This window comes from Aricia agestis, chromosome 4 (assembly GCF_905147365.1).
Source record: "Aricia agestis chromosome 4, ilAriAges1.1, whole genome shotgun sequence".
Lineage (NCBI taxonomy): Eukaryota > Metazoa > Arthropoda > Insecta > Lepidoptera > Lycaenidae > Aricia > Aricia agestis.
The window spans coordinates 9,594,870-9,609,955 of record NC_056409.1 but is presented as its reverse complement, the minus strand read 5'-3'; the positions used below and the strand labels follow the sequence as shown (position 1 = coordinate 9,609,955).

The 15,086-nt window shown below is 36.6% G+C and overlaps 1 protein-coding gene across 4 annotated transcripts in view; it reads left to right on the top strand.

Annotated features, from left to right (window-relative positions):
- LOC121725862 (neurobeachin) overlaps positions 1–15,086 on the top strand; it is a 385,885-nt gene that overhangs the window by 178,722 nt on the left and 192,077 nt on the right. For 3 of the 4 annotated variants that reach the window (XM_042113000.1, XM_042113002.1, XM_042113001.1), the window contains exons 7-11: positions 3,654–3,775; positions 6,605–6,730; positions 7,131–7,251; positions 11,087–11,233; positions 11,549–11,848. In XM_042113000.1, the coding sequence (XP_041968934.1) occupies positions 3,654–3,775; positions 6,605–6,730; positions 7,131–7,251; positions 11,087–11,233; positions 11,549–11,848 (816 nt within the window). Of the gene's footprint in view, positions 1–3,653; positions 3,776–6,604; positions 6,731–7,130; positions 7,252–11,086; positions 11,234–11,548; positions 11,849–12,113; positions 12,222–15,086 lie in introns of all 4 variants that reach the window. The other variant, XM_042113003.1, reaches the window with a different exon arrangement.

Here is a 15,086-nt window from a genome sequence, read left to right as displayed (position 1 = left end):
AATGTAATTTGTTTTGAAAATACTATTAAGTAATTTTGTAAATTTGTAAAAAAAAAACATTATAATCTTTCCTGGAATTTTTCACCCACAGAGTCTCTCGTCAAAATTATATTTTTCTGTCATGGGTACGTAGTACGTACAAATCTTTGAAATTTGGGTTCAGTATTTTTGCTTACCGACTACCTACTACTACTTACTTCATTCAACTAAATAGTTGAAGTAAGAACTATATTATGTTATAATGACGAGAGAGATAAATTATTGATTATCTCAAATTTACATTTTATTTTTCTAAATGGCTAACGAAAAATTAAATATTTAGGCTGATTCTAATGAGCCAATAAATAACAATTTTATAAATCCCATGGGCAGGGTTAACATGTCTCTACAGCTTATCCCCATACCAATAAAGAAGCGGGTGAGCCGTCTGCGTCCGTTCAAGTGATAATTTATCAGATACAACCCACTTCAGAACATAATATATTGCGAAACTATGCCGGCACCCTTCCCGGTACCGGAGAAAATCGCCTCGTCATTATTTACAAGGTAACTGTTAGACCGTTTTAGCTGCTATTTGGAGACGATAGGACGAAAATGGTAAACTGCTTCGAGAAAAGATGGTATGGCCGTGCCGCTTTTTTATCGTCCTTTCGTAACCATCGACTAGGGTTGCAGAAGAAGATAGTTTTGCTAAAGCGCTAGTTCATAGATACGCTTGCAATGGGTCTTACGCGCTATATGATGACAACGAACGCTACATTTCCTTGTTTTTATCGGATAGTTTTGAAACTTTTTTGCATAAATGTTGTTTTTCTGCAGTGACTGTAGTCAGTGATCGAACTTAAGAATATTGAACGCCCGGCCGCTATAAAAAGAGATGGTTTTTCTTCCGAAAGAACAAGAAAGAGGCCTTCAGAAAATTTTAATAAGAGAAACAACAATAGGTCGTTAGTTAGATTTGTCCTATCCTATCTAATTTCCGGAGCCTAATAAGTCCATGTTGTGGTTACCCGAAAAGTCATTAAGATTAGCGAGTAGGTACCCATCGATTATAATATCGTGTATCGAATATATCGGCTATTGAATAGATAACGACGGGTTGAGGGATGTGTGACGTCCTAATCCTAATATCGGCGGGATAATGGATCGTTAGTGTATCGGCGAGGTAGCTCGCACTTAATTAAGTGGATAGGTACAATCGATGTCGAATTGTTGTCATAGTCGGGATCATTTCGGAGTATGTTAACATTAATTGAACGTGTATTTGTAGTCTTTAACATTTTTGGCTTCTACAAAAAATGTAAGAGCAGTTACAAATGTGATCGTTTTGATATGCGTCGCTACCCGCTATGTTCAACTGTTTTTTATGAAAATTTATGAAAAAAAACAGTTCATACCTTCATTATTTTAATATCTGTCGATCTTGTCGTAACTCGTTAGGTTCATGACTGTGTGACCAATGAATCAAGTAATCGCAAATGTGTGGCGTCCTTAAGCGAAATACTATCCATTTAGGGAAAAAAGGATAGAGAATACTATAATAATAATAATCGTTCTCAGAAAAGCTTAATTTAATGGAGATTGTATACCAGACTTCTGGTTCACTATCGCTTACGAGTAATCTAATAAATCAAACAGTTTTTGCCTCAACTACGGCGAAACAAAAGAAAAAGATACGTAATATTATGTACAGTAAATAGTTTTGACACGTTAGTGAGCCTCAGCCCGGCCGGAGCGATTCCCCGTGACACCTCCACGTCTCTTTATCATAAATTCATGTCAGACGTAAAAAATGTGCTAACGTGTTGCGTCCGGGACGGGGCCGTTTTCGTGACGTTTTTCATAAAAATAATGTGCGTTACTTTTACCTTCTTGTCATATTTATGAAAAGGATTTTTAGCCTACGCGGGAATATTTAAGCGTTATTGTTCGCGTGTATTATGCACGAACCTCACTTTTCCCGAGAGTGAAATAGATCCAAATAATACGTTGTTCTTTACCTGAACTTCTCGAGTATATTTTATTATGCATGAAAACATTAACAGTATTGCTTCGTCTACTTTATTGGTGTGAACTATCAACTTAAGAGTCCGGGTGCCATCGCAGTTTTCATACAAACGTAATACCAAGATAATTTCCCATACGAGAATATTTACCATATTTGAGTTATTATTCAGCTTAAGATAGTATTTACCTAGGTTTTTTACAAAGGTTCACAGCGAAATATTTACATAACAAAAAATTGTAATCGTTCATATTTTTAGTATGTAAATATTTTGCTGTGAACCTTTGCACAGGAACCTAGGTAATTAATATCTTAAGCTGCATAACTCAAATATGGTAAATATTCTCGTATGGGAAATTATCTTGGTATTACGTTTGTATGAGAACTGCGATGGCACCCGGACTCTTAATTAAGCCGTGATTGTGAATTTCAAAGTGCTATGAAGAAATACAAGAAAATTACACTAAAGGCCTGATATAGCAATATAGGATATAGCAATGGTATAACTCAGATGAATAATAACGCAGTTTTGCTGAATTTCAGAATTACAAATTCTAAAATTCAGCACATTCAGAAACTGTTTAAAGTGCACGCGAGTTTAGTAAAGAAAGTTTTTAAGTTCAATAAATCTATAATATAGGAAATCCCTGTACGTCGGTCTTAGGCGCTTCATTAAATATTTCCTCGGCAAAAAGACGTCAGCGCAATACAAAGCGACAAGGAGATTACGATTGATAGGATTTTACGGAACGGAATGTTTCCTCGAAGTTCGGCTTTGCGCTTCCGTCGTGTGTGAAATTAGTTTTTACTGCTCAGACATGATTTCCTCGATATTTCCTATCGGTGAATCCGTTATTCAGAGTTATAGTTTCTTGTACGCGGAAAATCGATGGGTTAGATGAGAGAAATAATAAATGTAGACAGACCTTATTATACTGTACTCGGCGAAACATGGCGGTAGCGGTCATTGACTCCCTGTCAAAAACTTCAATCGCGGTTTATATAGAAAATGACAAGTTTTTGACAGAGAGTCAATGACCGATACCGCCATGTTTCGCCGAGTACAGTATATAGTGTCAGAAATTTTCGCCGTGTATTTACCTGTTCAGTTGTCACTGTTAAACAGCTGGACAGATTAATTATTTTTTTTTATGCAATAAGGGGGCAAACGAGCAAACGGGTCACCTGATGGAAAGCAACTTCCGTCGCCCATGGACACTCGCAGCATCAGAAGAGCTGCAGGTGCGTTGCCGGCCTATTAAGAGGGAATAGGGTAATAGGGGAAGGTAGGGATTGAAAGGGAACGGAATAAGGGAGGGAAGGGAATAAGGGAGGGAAGGGAATAAGGGAGGGAAGGGAAGGGAAGGGAATACGGTAGGGGATTGGGCCTCCGGTAAACTCACTCACTCGGCGAAACACAGCGCAAGCGCTGTTTCACGCCAGTTTTCTATGATTTATACGAACTTTGGTATAGTTTTGATCCACGTAAAAGGTATAGAATAGTTTTTAACTCAGAAAAAATTACCTACGCTTCTCGCACAATAAACGAATTGTGACAAAGTTGCAGGTAAAACAAAAACTCCTTTATTAGAGCCCCAAAATTTTGCCGGTTACAGTACAAAAAAATTTTAAAGTATTTTTGTTTCAGGCGATAGTGCTGCCCCCGCTGGCGAGGTGGCCCTACGAGAACGGGTTCACATTCACCACGTGGTTCAGGCTGGACCCCATCAACTCGGTCAACATCGAGAGAGAAAAGCCATATTTGTATTGGTAAGAAAATTATGTTATTTTTTTGTAGACATACAGTTATTTCGAATATGAAAAATGTGTTGATCATCATCTTTCATGTTTTAAAAATTAAGATAACACGTTACACGGCTTCGAACATGTAGAGATTAGCCTACTACCATCATCTATCGCTTCTTGTCTGACATCTTAGATCTGAATATTGTTGTTGATTTTACATATTCGGTGACTAGACACCGATTCCGTTGATTGCATCTACTACTAACTTTTTCGTGCAAAAATATATTGTAGCTGAACAATGAACAGAATAATGTAGCATCATTTTGTGTACCCAAGATAAAAACACGGTCACGAAACTAAAGAATTATCTCTGGGCGCTTAACTATGATGAACGTTAACTCGGGAGAGCTTTTAGGCTAAAAGTGTAGGCGATAAACCAGCGGCATTAACGCGGAATGTGCTCCTGGTCTAATATTTACGTTTACGGCTATTAATTACGTTGAAAATTAACAATCTCGGCTTGAGGTATCACGTAAAAGGCATCAGTGGCCTATTCCTTTAAGATGGCGCCGCGTTAAAGTAAAAAATCGTTTTGGTCCGTTTTACATCGCTAGTTTTTTATGAACTGTATTTGAATGTTATTATTTCCATTACTTAGAAAACAAGAAATGGAAAGGGCGTAAGCGACTAAATAGTTTTTGTCGCGTAATTTAAAAACCATAAATATATTTCATATAAGCTATGAGCGAATTATAGCGTATGCTTGAACTAATTTATGTACAAATTTTGAAAGCTTAAATCACTCTCCTCTGTTGGCAAAATTAGAATCCCTGTTTTTATAGAGGTACTTTTGATTAATTATTCTGTGTTATAAAAGTTGACCAATCGTGTTATGCTATGGGTAATTCAAAGATAAAGACATGATGAATACTGACAGTGAACTTTAATTTCTTAGCTTTAGTCATTGTTGAGAAAAATTGATATCGCTGCAGCCAAATTATCAAGGCGTCACCTTAACTCCTATTGGCTTTTTGTTCGTATATTTTAAAGACCCTTGTCTTAGTTACTACTTATTATGCAGTCTCTTAGCTAAATGTTTATGATCCAATTTGATTTTGTATATTTTTTTCTCCGTAAATTAATTAAATAAAATTTTAATCTTTGTATTATGCAAAAGTCCACTACTTTTCCATCAATTCCTAATCATAGTATTATCGATTTAATAAAATTACTTCCCTTAGCTTTAAATGCTTGTATGGTGTGTATTATTAAGTCCAATTATGTTAATTGAAATCTGAAATTATACAGATATGGACGTTTTATACGAGCTAATTGGTACAAATCTGCTTGATGTGGTCGAGGTAGAGCCCCCTGACTATGACGAGATCGGATTTAAAGTTTCAACCGAACTCACTTCATGTTATCCTAGTAGTCGATTTGATGAATTTTAATCGCATGCATGTTTCACAATCAAAAGAGATTTCAACTACCTACTTTTTAGTTAAGACCGTATTACTGAGACTTCGATGTCTGTCCGTCTGTCCGTCTGTCTCAAGAACCGCTATAGCTAGACATCTGAAATTTTCTCAGATTGAGTATATCTGTTGCCGCTATAACAACAAATTATTATTTAAGGGGATAATGGGAGCCCCACACAACAAACGTGATTCTTTTGGCTTTTTTTGCTCTACTTATATTAATAATGGCAAAAGGTAAGTACTTGAATTTTTCTCAAAGTCTTTAGTTATATGTGTAATTAATTATTTAATAATAATATTAAGTTAAAACAAGAAATTAAATGGGGCTGCCATAAAAAAAACACAATTTTTGGCCTAATTTTGCTCTATAATGGTATGGAACCCTTCGTGCGCGAGTCCAACCTGCACTCGGCCGATTATCTCTTCTCGTTTAAACCACTTAATTTGAATAAAATTTAGTACAGTAATTTAACTTTAAATCTTGAGATAGGACATCGGAAAGTTTTTCATTGTGGCAAACGTTGGGCCACCACGCGATAAACCAATTTCTGTGCGAAGGACGTCTTGGGCACCATCTATTCAAATTATTGAAAGAAATTCAACTTATTCGTAAAACTGTCTATAGAAGCTAACTTTACGTATTGACATAATACCTTATATGGGCACAGCCGATAGATCTACAAGCGATAAACATGTTCCGTATAGCCCCTAGAAAATGTTATTTAGGAAAAAAAGGCAAACGTTAGATGTTGAACGTTTCTTCGAACATGCAATAAAACTCTTGCGTGCTCCAACTTGTAATGTAGCTCTCAAATTGATAGCAGCGGAAAGATTTTATAGCATTTTTACCACGAGAGGTTTTTTCGCGAGCTCTATTTTAGATTACATAACTTTTTTTGGTCCGAAATATTTCAACATGCGTTTTGGATATTGGCCATACAAATGCTAAATGTTAGGACGTAAGGTTAGGTTTCAAATATCATATTTTTAACTTTATAATTGTAATGGCTGGTGTATGTGGGAAGTTCTCAAATTTGATGTTTGAGCCCTTTTGTCGTCGCCCATGGACACTCGCAACATTAGAAGAGCTGCAGGTGCGTTGCCGGCCTTTCAAGAGGGAATGCGCTCTCTTCTTAAAGGTTGCAAACCGTATCGTACGTCGTATTGGTCCGGAAATACTGCTGGTGACAGTTGAATCCAAAGTTTTACAGTGCGCGGCGGAAAGTTACTCGAAAAACGCACAGGTGATGAGGATGGCATATTTTTCGCATTATTATTGGAACGATGGTGAAAATGTGTATTTATGGGTCCATAATTGGTTAGTTTTCATTTATGCTATGCAAAAATCGGGTATTAAATCTTAATACTTTTCCAGTTTCAAGACGAGTAAAGGCGTGGGCTACACGGCACACTTCGTGGGAAACTGCCTCGTGCTCACCTCCATGAAGGTGCGAGGGAAGGGGTTCCAGCACTGCGTCAAGTACGAGTTCCAACCGAGACGGTAAGTCATAGTCATTGTAGAAAGGAACTAAATCAAGTCCCGAAGTAAAGTGTCTAAAACAGTAGTGACAATTTTTAGAACCATCTTCATCACACGCATTAAAATTTAAAAAGACCTTAATAAAGTTTCTGTGTGTATCTCAAGTCTCAACACTGAACTTTACAATTTTTTGCGTAATCATAGACAACTTCGCAATTTGTTTACTTTAATAATTGTAACTTATCTTGTCCTGTAGTCATAAAATGACAGATTGTCCAAATACAGTTTATCCCTTAAATATGTCAGGGTTTTTATTATTTTCTACTGTGGTCTTAGCCGCCTTACTATGCCCTATCTGGAATGTACCTAGTGCCCAGTTCAAACCCTGACCATAAGTAGTAAAACTTGCGAATATTTTCAGGTGGTACGCGATAGCGGTGGTGTACATATACAACAGATGGACGAAGAGCGAAATCAAGTGTCTAGTCAACGGGCAGCTCGCCTCCAGCACTGAAATGGCCTGGTTCGTCTCCACCAACGATGTAAGTGGATAAACATTAAACATATTGTCATACGAATCGTAGTTTATGGCCCTTTTGAAACAGAACATTAAAAAAACTTGAGAGGTGTCAAGGGACACCCGTATGGAACGAAGTTATATAAAAAAAGAGAGACAGAGAGAGAAACACGCGCTACCGCACGGCTTATAACTATAGCATTTTTGCTCTAGTTGTAATATACCGACACTTTTGCGTCATGTCGTTACAACTTTTTCCGTCTAGCCCCCTTTCGCAATGCGCGATAAGGAACTTCGTTCCAAAAAAGTTCATGTTTATTATCGGGATAAAAAAATGTACGAAACAACCTTTTCACTAATATCAGTAGGAAGAAAGGCAGTAAATAAAGTTGTAAATCAGAATGATAAGGGTTATATTTTGACAGTCTTCCCATAACCACCTGCACGTATCGCCGATACATTTCACTTGTGACTGTCGTTACCCCAATATTTCTATGATCCAATAGCAACCCCTTAAATATTATTAAGATCGTGTATGCCATAAGAAATTTATTCAGAATAAGGGCAATAAATTATTCCGAACGACGCTTACGTGACGACTACAGCACACAACTTGACGCAGGGGATGGTGTTACGTCGAGATAAGTGTAACGCATAAGCTCCTATAATGTTATCGGGTACCTCAAGAAAAGTTAAGGATATACGAACAACTTGTAAAGGACACGGATCCTTAGAAATTCTTGCAAGTTAAAATACGACTTTTGCCATTGACATAAAGTTTGAAATACGCTTTTAATGTGTGAGCGAGGGGCAATTTAAACGGCACGGAATAACCCGCTGGTGTACGACCTTAGTTTCAACGACATTAGGACTACTACCGTACCTATATTTTGTAAAAAAATATTGAATTTATAATATTATAATTTTTTTTCAACTTTTGTCTCTTGGACTCATCTGATCTCAGACTGGCTGTGTATGCATTGTCTAATAGTATCTTAGATTCAATAAAAAAAACTATAATCCATTTTCAATTTGTCAACTTGTTGTCAACAGACTTCAACCATAAATAAAAGAGTATAATTCGTATGTATAGGCTTGTCATTCAAAAATCTGTCATTTCTCATGTGTGTGTGTTGTAGTGTGTGTAATGTTTTATTTGTTAAAAAAATGTATGATTATAGCATAATTTTAAAATAATATTAGCTCGATGCACTCCTTCACCATATAAACTATAACTGTGCAAAATTTCATGCACCTACGTTTCCCCATTTTTCGTAAAAAGGGTTACAAAGTTTTTCGTTCGCGTATTAATATTATGGATGATAGAATTTAATAATTATCAAATCATTAATTTCTTAACGTGATTTTGAACAAATAGACGAATGTAGATTGTATGTAGATTAAGTAAGCTACTCTTAACTAGTAGTAGTAGGTGCTTTTTTTGTTTTAGGAGTGATATTTTACTAACTTTAAAAAATTAAAAAGTATATTCTTCCTGATCATGCACGTAAAAGATGCTTAGCCAACAGCCAAGTGAATTTAAACTTAATTTAATGTACGCGGTGCGGGTTCGTTAATTCAGTAAACGAGTGAATATTCACCTGGCGCACGTGCTTGCTCATGCTTACGGTCGAATTATCTCGGAGCCTTGCGACACCCAGTCATATATGGAGTGTAGATGGAGGAGAACTATCTTTGTATGTAAAAAGTGTCCGCTGAAATGCGTTAAATTAAGGTGGCGCTACAGTAGCATCAGGGTAAATTTTAAATCATTTAGCAGCTTTTATTTCAGCCTTGCCCTCTATACTATCTGTCTTCTACCTTCCATACAGAATGACTATCCTACCCTCCATACAGTCATAGAAGAAGAACTTTTAGGACCTACGTCATGAGATCCTAGTAATTTATAATTTCTATCAAAATCTGACAAGCGAGCTATGATCGATTTTTTTTGCTCGTTTGTCATTGATTACCAGATCTAGTAACTATTTTATGTTTTTTCTTCGAAAAAGCTTTCTAAATTCTACTTCTTAACTTAACTTACCAAATGATTTAATTTACCGTTAATACGTTTAGAATGTAATAAAATTATTATGTCGCGAAAGAAAATTTTCGAAACGAGAGATTTCTAAATTAGATTTTTATTCAATTTACTCTAACCGAAGATCTTAATAGGCGTCGCTTAAGAGGAACTGCCGCGAAATTAATGTATTTACATACTTAATCATTTTCGGTGCTACTGGAGTAGGAGCTCGTGAATCTCCACATATCTCAGTTAATTTGCATGTTACTGTGTGCGGAACTAATTAAGGCCCCGCTAACAAGCTACATTAAGATTTAAATCAGATTTTGTATCTTTAACACACTTATTGCCTTCTAACGCAGTCCTTAACTTCGCTTACAGATTTATGGATGTTCAGCGTATGGATGACTTTGTTGTGGTCATGGAGACGTGAAAGCAACTTAAAATTTATCTATATATTAATACGTGAGCCAAAAACTTTGTATCCCTTTTGACAAAAATGGGGAAACGTAGGTGAATGAAATTTTGCACAGTTATAGTTTATATGGTGAAGGAGTGCATCGAGCTAATATTATTTTGAAATTATGCTTTTATCATAATTTTTTTTAACAAATAAAACATTAGACACACTACAACACACACACTAGGAAAATGACAGATTTTTGAGTGACAAGCCTATACATACGAATTATACTCTATTATTTATGGTTGAAGTCTGTTGACAACAAGGTCACAATTAATTGAAAATAGATAATAGTTTTTTTTTTATTGAATCTGATACTGTTAGACAATGCTTACACGGCCAGTCTGAGATCAGCTGAGTCCAGAAACAAGAGTTGAAAAATATATTATGATAAAGTCCTAATGTTATTGAACTAAGGTCGAATTTCGACCATTGGGCGATCTCTAGTTTTAAATAATTACACTGGCGAAAATGCTTCTGAATTCGGCCACGTGCACAATGGCACTTAGATGACATAACCAAGATTCAATTTGCATGGGTGTGAAACCATAAAGTTAATATACCTAGCGGAATAGAGCAATAATCTCGAGCTGTCAAACGAAAACGAAATCCATACTTATATTATAAATGCGAAAGTGTGTCTGTCTGTCTGTCCGTCCGTCTGTCTGTCTGTTTGTCTGTAAGGATGGATGTTAGCGAGAAATGAAAGATGTGCCTGGTTAAATAGTTGGCTTTATTATGACATAATAATTAAGTGGTTACAGCTTATATACGGTTAAAATATACATATTAAGATAGATACTACATATGTATCACTTTGGGCGTGAAGAGGTAACAAGGGAGGTGTAGTGTACACCTCTCTTGTTACCTCTTCACGCCCAAACCGCTGAACCGATTTACCGATACCGATACTTTGAGTCCCGGGAAAGGACATAGGATACTTTTTATCCCGGAAAAATGTACGGCTCCCGCGCGATAAACTAATTTTGGCGCAACGGAGTTGAGGGTGTCATCTAGTTCTCTAGTTGGTTTATATCTATGTGTAAAAATATGTGTACGTAATACGTATACACTTACACAAGCATGATTGAACATGAATTCTATGAGATTAAATTGTCAACGTGCCGATAAGTGCCGACTGGACGTCACACATGAAAAAAAATGGTTCTGCTGTCATGTATCACACGTCTCTTTTTACCACGCAGTGTTACTGATAGTGTCATCTCGCTTGCTCAGGCCTTTGTTTCTCTATTCCGCTAGGAATATTAACTTTATGTGTGAAACAGTTACAATTTAGAAGGCGCTAGTTGTAATTTCGTCTACGAGCTAAAACATCCTTGTAAATTAGCTTTAAAATTTTTCATTTTGTTGCAGCCATTCGACAAATGCTACATCGGCGCGATGGCGGAGTTGGACGAGGAGCGAGTGTTTTGTGGTCAGATGGCAGCCATTTACCTGTTTGGGGAAGCCCTCACCACCCACCAGATATGTGCCATGCATCGCCTAGGTCCCGGATATAAGGTACATTTTACTTCATTAAAAAAACTATTAAGTTGAGTTAACTGTAAGTCAAAGACCTGAATAGTATCAATGTTTTTAGAAGAGAGATGTAATTGAATATTAAGGGCCTGTTTCACCACTTCCTGATAAGTGCCGAATAGGCTATCTAGTATCCACCACTTAACATGACAGATGAAATATGGAGAATCTGTCAAGCAGATGGTGAAACAGGCTCTAGATAACATAGTTACGAATTTAATTAAAATTTACTTTGATGCACTACATTTGATAATAATGTTTTTCTTTCTTTATTTATTCCTTGCCTACCGTGGACAGAGTCAATTTCGTTTTGACAACGAATGCAACATCAGTTTGCCGGAGAACCACAAACGGGTGAGCGAGACGCCCGCTCTCAAGCTTGATCCCGAGTCCCTTCCCGAAATCCCGAACGTTCCCAAACCTGAATCCGATCCCGAGCCCGCTTCCAGTGAAGATACTAGGGCAGCAGAGAGCGAGGCAGCTTGCGTTGTAGTTAAGGAGGACGCTACGCCTAAAGGACGTCGCTTGGCGGACGAGGCGCGCGAAGTGGCGGCTGCGCATGCGTCGCTGCTCGTAGATATTGAAGCATGCAAGCGTGTAAGCATGTCGCGCCGCTTGCCAATTTTTGTTGTACTCGTCTAGCTTACTTAGATATTAGAAATCGTTCAATTGAATTCGAATCTATTATTGTAGAAAGTGTAAATGAAATCTATAACTGTATAATATTATGTAATAAGACAAGACAAAACTACTACTAGTTACTACGGAAACCCTCCAAAATATCCAATTGAACGACTTCTCCTATACTCACTCGCATTTGTGTTTATGTCACTGTATGTTTTTTGTTTTTGTGTGGTGCCAGGGTCAGTTTAGATTCGACGCTGAAGCTCAGATACCCCTCCCGAGATCAGAGATTCGGATGGACCGGTTCGGTGACCTAGTTCATGACCCAACACAGAATATTCACGAAGTAAGAGTTTGTTCTACTTAGGAGTTAACATGGGAATAACCAGTATAAATTATTAACTTTACTGAATATTTGCATGTGATATGGTCACGGTGGTGTGTAGATAGAACTGTACTTTACAACTATTTAGGAAGGAAAAAGCTTTGTTTCTTGACGCAAAATAAAGAACAGGGTTTGTTGGAAACGGTAGTTGAGAAAATTGCTAGGCTTCAAAAATAATTTTCTATCTACATTTCTTTATTAAATATTTCTTTCTAAAAATAAAATTTATCGTTATTATTTTTATATCACCAATATTCGCGGTACGTAGATGGATTTCTTAAAATGAATTTTAGACTGAGCTACTAATTTTCTGTATGTTACAGTACTATATCATCGATTATAACCACAATAGCCTAACTTTAATAATTCGTACATGAATAGTTATCCGGTCTGGCCGTACCACGCCACATATAAATCACCGTCTAGAGAAATAGCGGCTTTATTGGCCCTAAATAAATAATAGCCGGGCCGGGAGCAAACAGAATAGGTTAAAGGAAGAGTGTTGAACAAAGCTGAATTAATTACTAGATACCCATAACCCAATACACACACACATATTATACTACACGTCATCGAAATACAATACTTAGAAGAGTAACTGAGTAAAAAAATGGTTGGCAATGGCACGAATTGAACACCAAAGTGTATTGTAGTTGGTTATCATAATCGTATTGGTCACACAGTTTTCGTTATGACGGTAACAGTTTTCGAGCGATCCAATGTATGAGATCTATCGTTCTATAGGATGGTATTTCGATGTTATACCTACACATTTACAAAACACTCGTACACTCGTTACGTAGTTATACATACACACAAACCACGCACACACATTTATATAGAGCTTTCCCAAACGTAACTGAAGATCCTATTTGCGATTACGGATTTGTTTAATCCTTAAAGTTTGGGCGAGCATTTAAGTACTCGTAGTAATATATGTAAGTATAAATAATTTGTATACGGATTATTTCGGCCTGTAAACAAATGTGTTAACACTTTAGTTTGGTGAATAATTTATTGTTTGGTTTTGGTTATCTCGTCTACCTAAAACGTATGTTACGACTTGCGATAATACATTTTATTTGTAATCTATATTTTGGAAAAGCTATTATTATTCACGGTTTCTTTAACCTATTATAGGCTATTATTTTGTTACAATATAATATAATCCCACCAAAAACATTTCATGTGAAATGTTGCCAAGACAACCACTTAAGGTTTGCCCTGTGAAAAAGATATCAGATCTCATGTAGAGCCAAGCTTTTGAATTTACACGGCCTAAATCTACCGACCCTAACTTCAACAAATTCCACACATTATCAGTAAATATTAAGTAAGGCTTCGCCGTTTCGCTACCATCGTTGAGGTGATGCGAATATTTAGTTTCTGAAGGACAACACAACCAACGAAACAACCAAGCCATACATATTTACTGATATGTGGCATTTGTTGAAGTTAGGGTCGGTAGATTAAGGGCGTGTAGATTTAAAAGCTTTGCTCTACATGAGAATTGAGATCTGATATATTTTTCACAGGGCAAACCTTATGTCGTCGTCTTGGCAACATTTTACATGAAATTTTTGGTGGGATTTCAGTTCTTTTTCAGTCGTTTTTTAGTTACTGTCTACAGTCCCGTGTTAACTTTCATGTCCTAATTATTCATGAAATTGGTGAAAGTCTCATGTAAACTTAAACCCCCCATTTTAAGGGATGGAGGGCGAAAGTTATAAGTTTATGATTTTTTGTTGGTTGTACACTAAACTTAGATTACATACCGAATTTCAGCTTTCTAGCACTTCAGGAAGTTGCCAAACATTTTGATGGTGTGTCAGTGGGTCAGTGACGAAATCGGTGTATTTTAGATATCAATAAAATCTAAAGTACAAGCTAGCTATTCAATTGACACATTGAATGTTTAATTAGTCTACAATATTTGACATTACATCCTGAGAATATGAACTATCTGGTACATGGAAAGCCAACTCTATTAGGGTTCAAAAATTATGAAACACATCGAGAAAAGGTAAGTAGTGCCCTTGCGCTTCGCTTGGCTCGTCTTGGTAGATTTTATGTCGGGATTATAAATATTTTGTTACATTATTTTGCTTTTAATTATAATATTATAAATAATATAACAAAATATTTATAATTATATTTTGTTAAATTTTTTTGCTTTTGGCAGCACTGCATCTGTTCGACGGCGTAGTAATTGGTTAACGTTTTAGCTATCGAAAAGGTGAATAGTTGTGTGACCCCTGTCATTACAAACCGGGCACTTTGAAGTAGGTAATAGGCTAATAGGCTATCCACCACTTAATTTGATAGATGTAGACTTAATTTGATAAGAGTATGGAGAATCTGTCAAATAAGTTGCCTATCCGGCAGGAAGTGGTGAAATATATCCTTAACCCTTAACTGGTATCGGGGGTCAAAAGTTACCCCAGGCGTTCGAATTTTCTATGATATCTTTACTATTTAAACATGTACACTCTTCTGATTCTGTGTAATCTCGTTACGTCGGGTTGTGCGGCGAATGACGAACGTACGTGATTCTAATGTTGCTGAAAACGGAGTTGCATACAGTGCTGGGGTCAAAAATTACCCCCGATACCAGAAGTGTATGTTTTTTTCAATGGTACCTTGTAATGGTTTTTAATAATTTTTTCGATATATCGGGAATTTTATACCAAAATTAGCTTTTATAAAATAAGTACTCGAAATCTAATTCAGAAACCACCCAGAAAACTATTATAACGGTCTGCAACGTGAAAAAGTTTACGATCGCAAGGAGAGGAAGGAAGTCAGCTGTTCTAGCGAAATTATCAT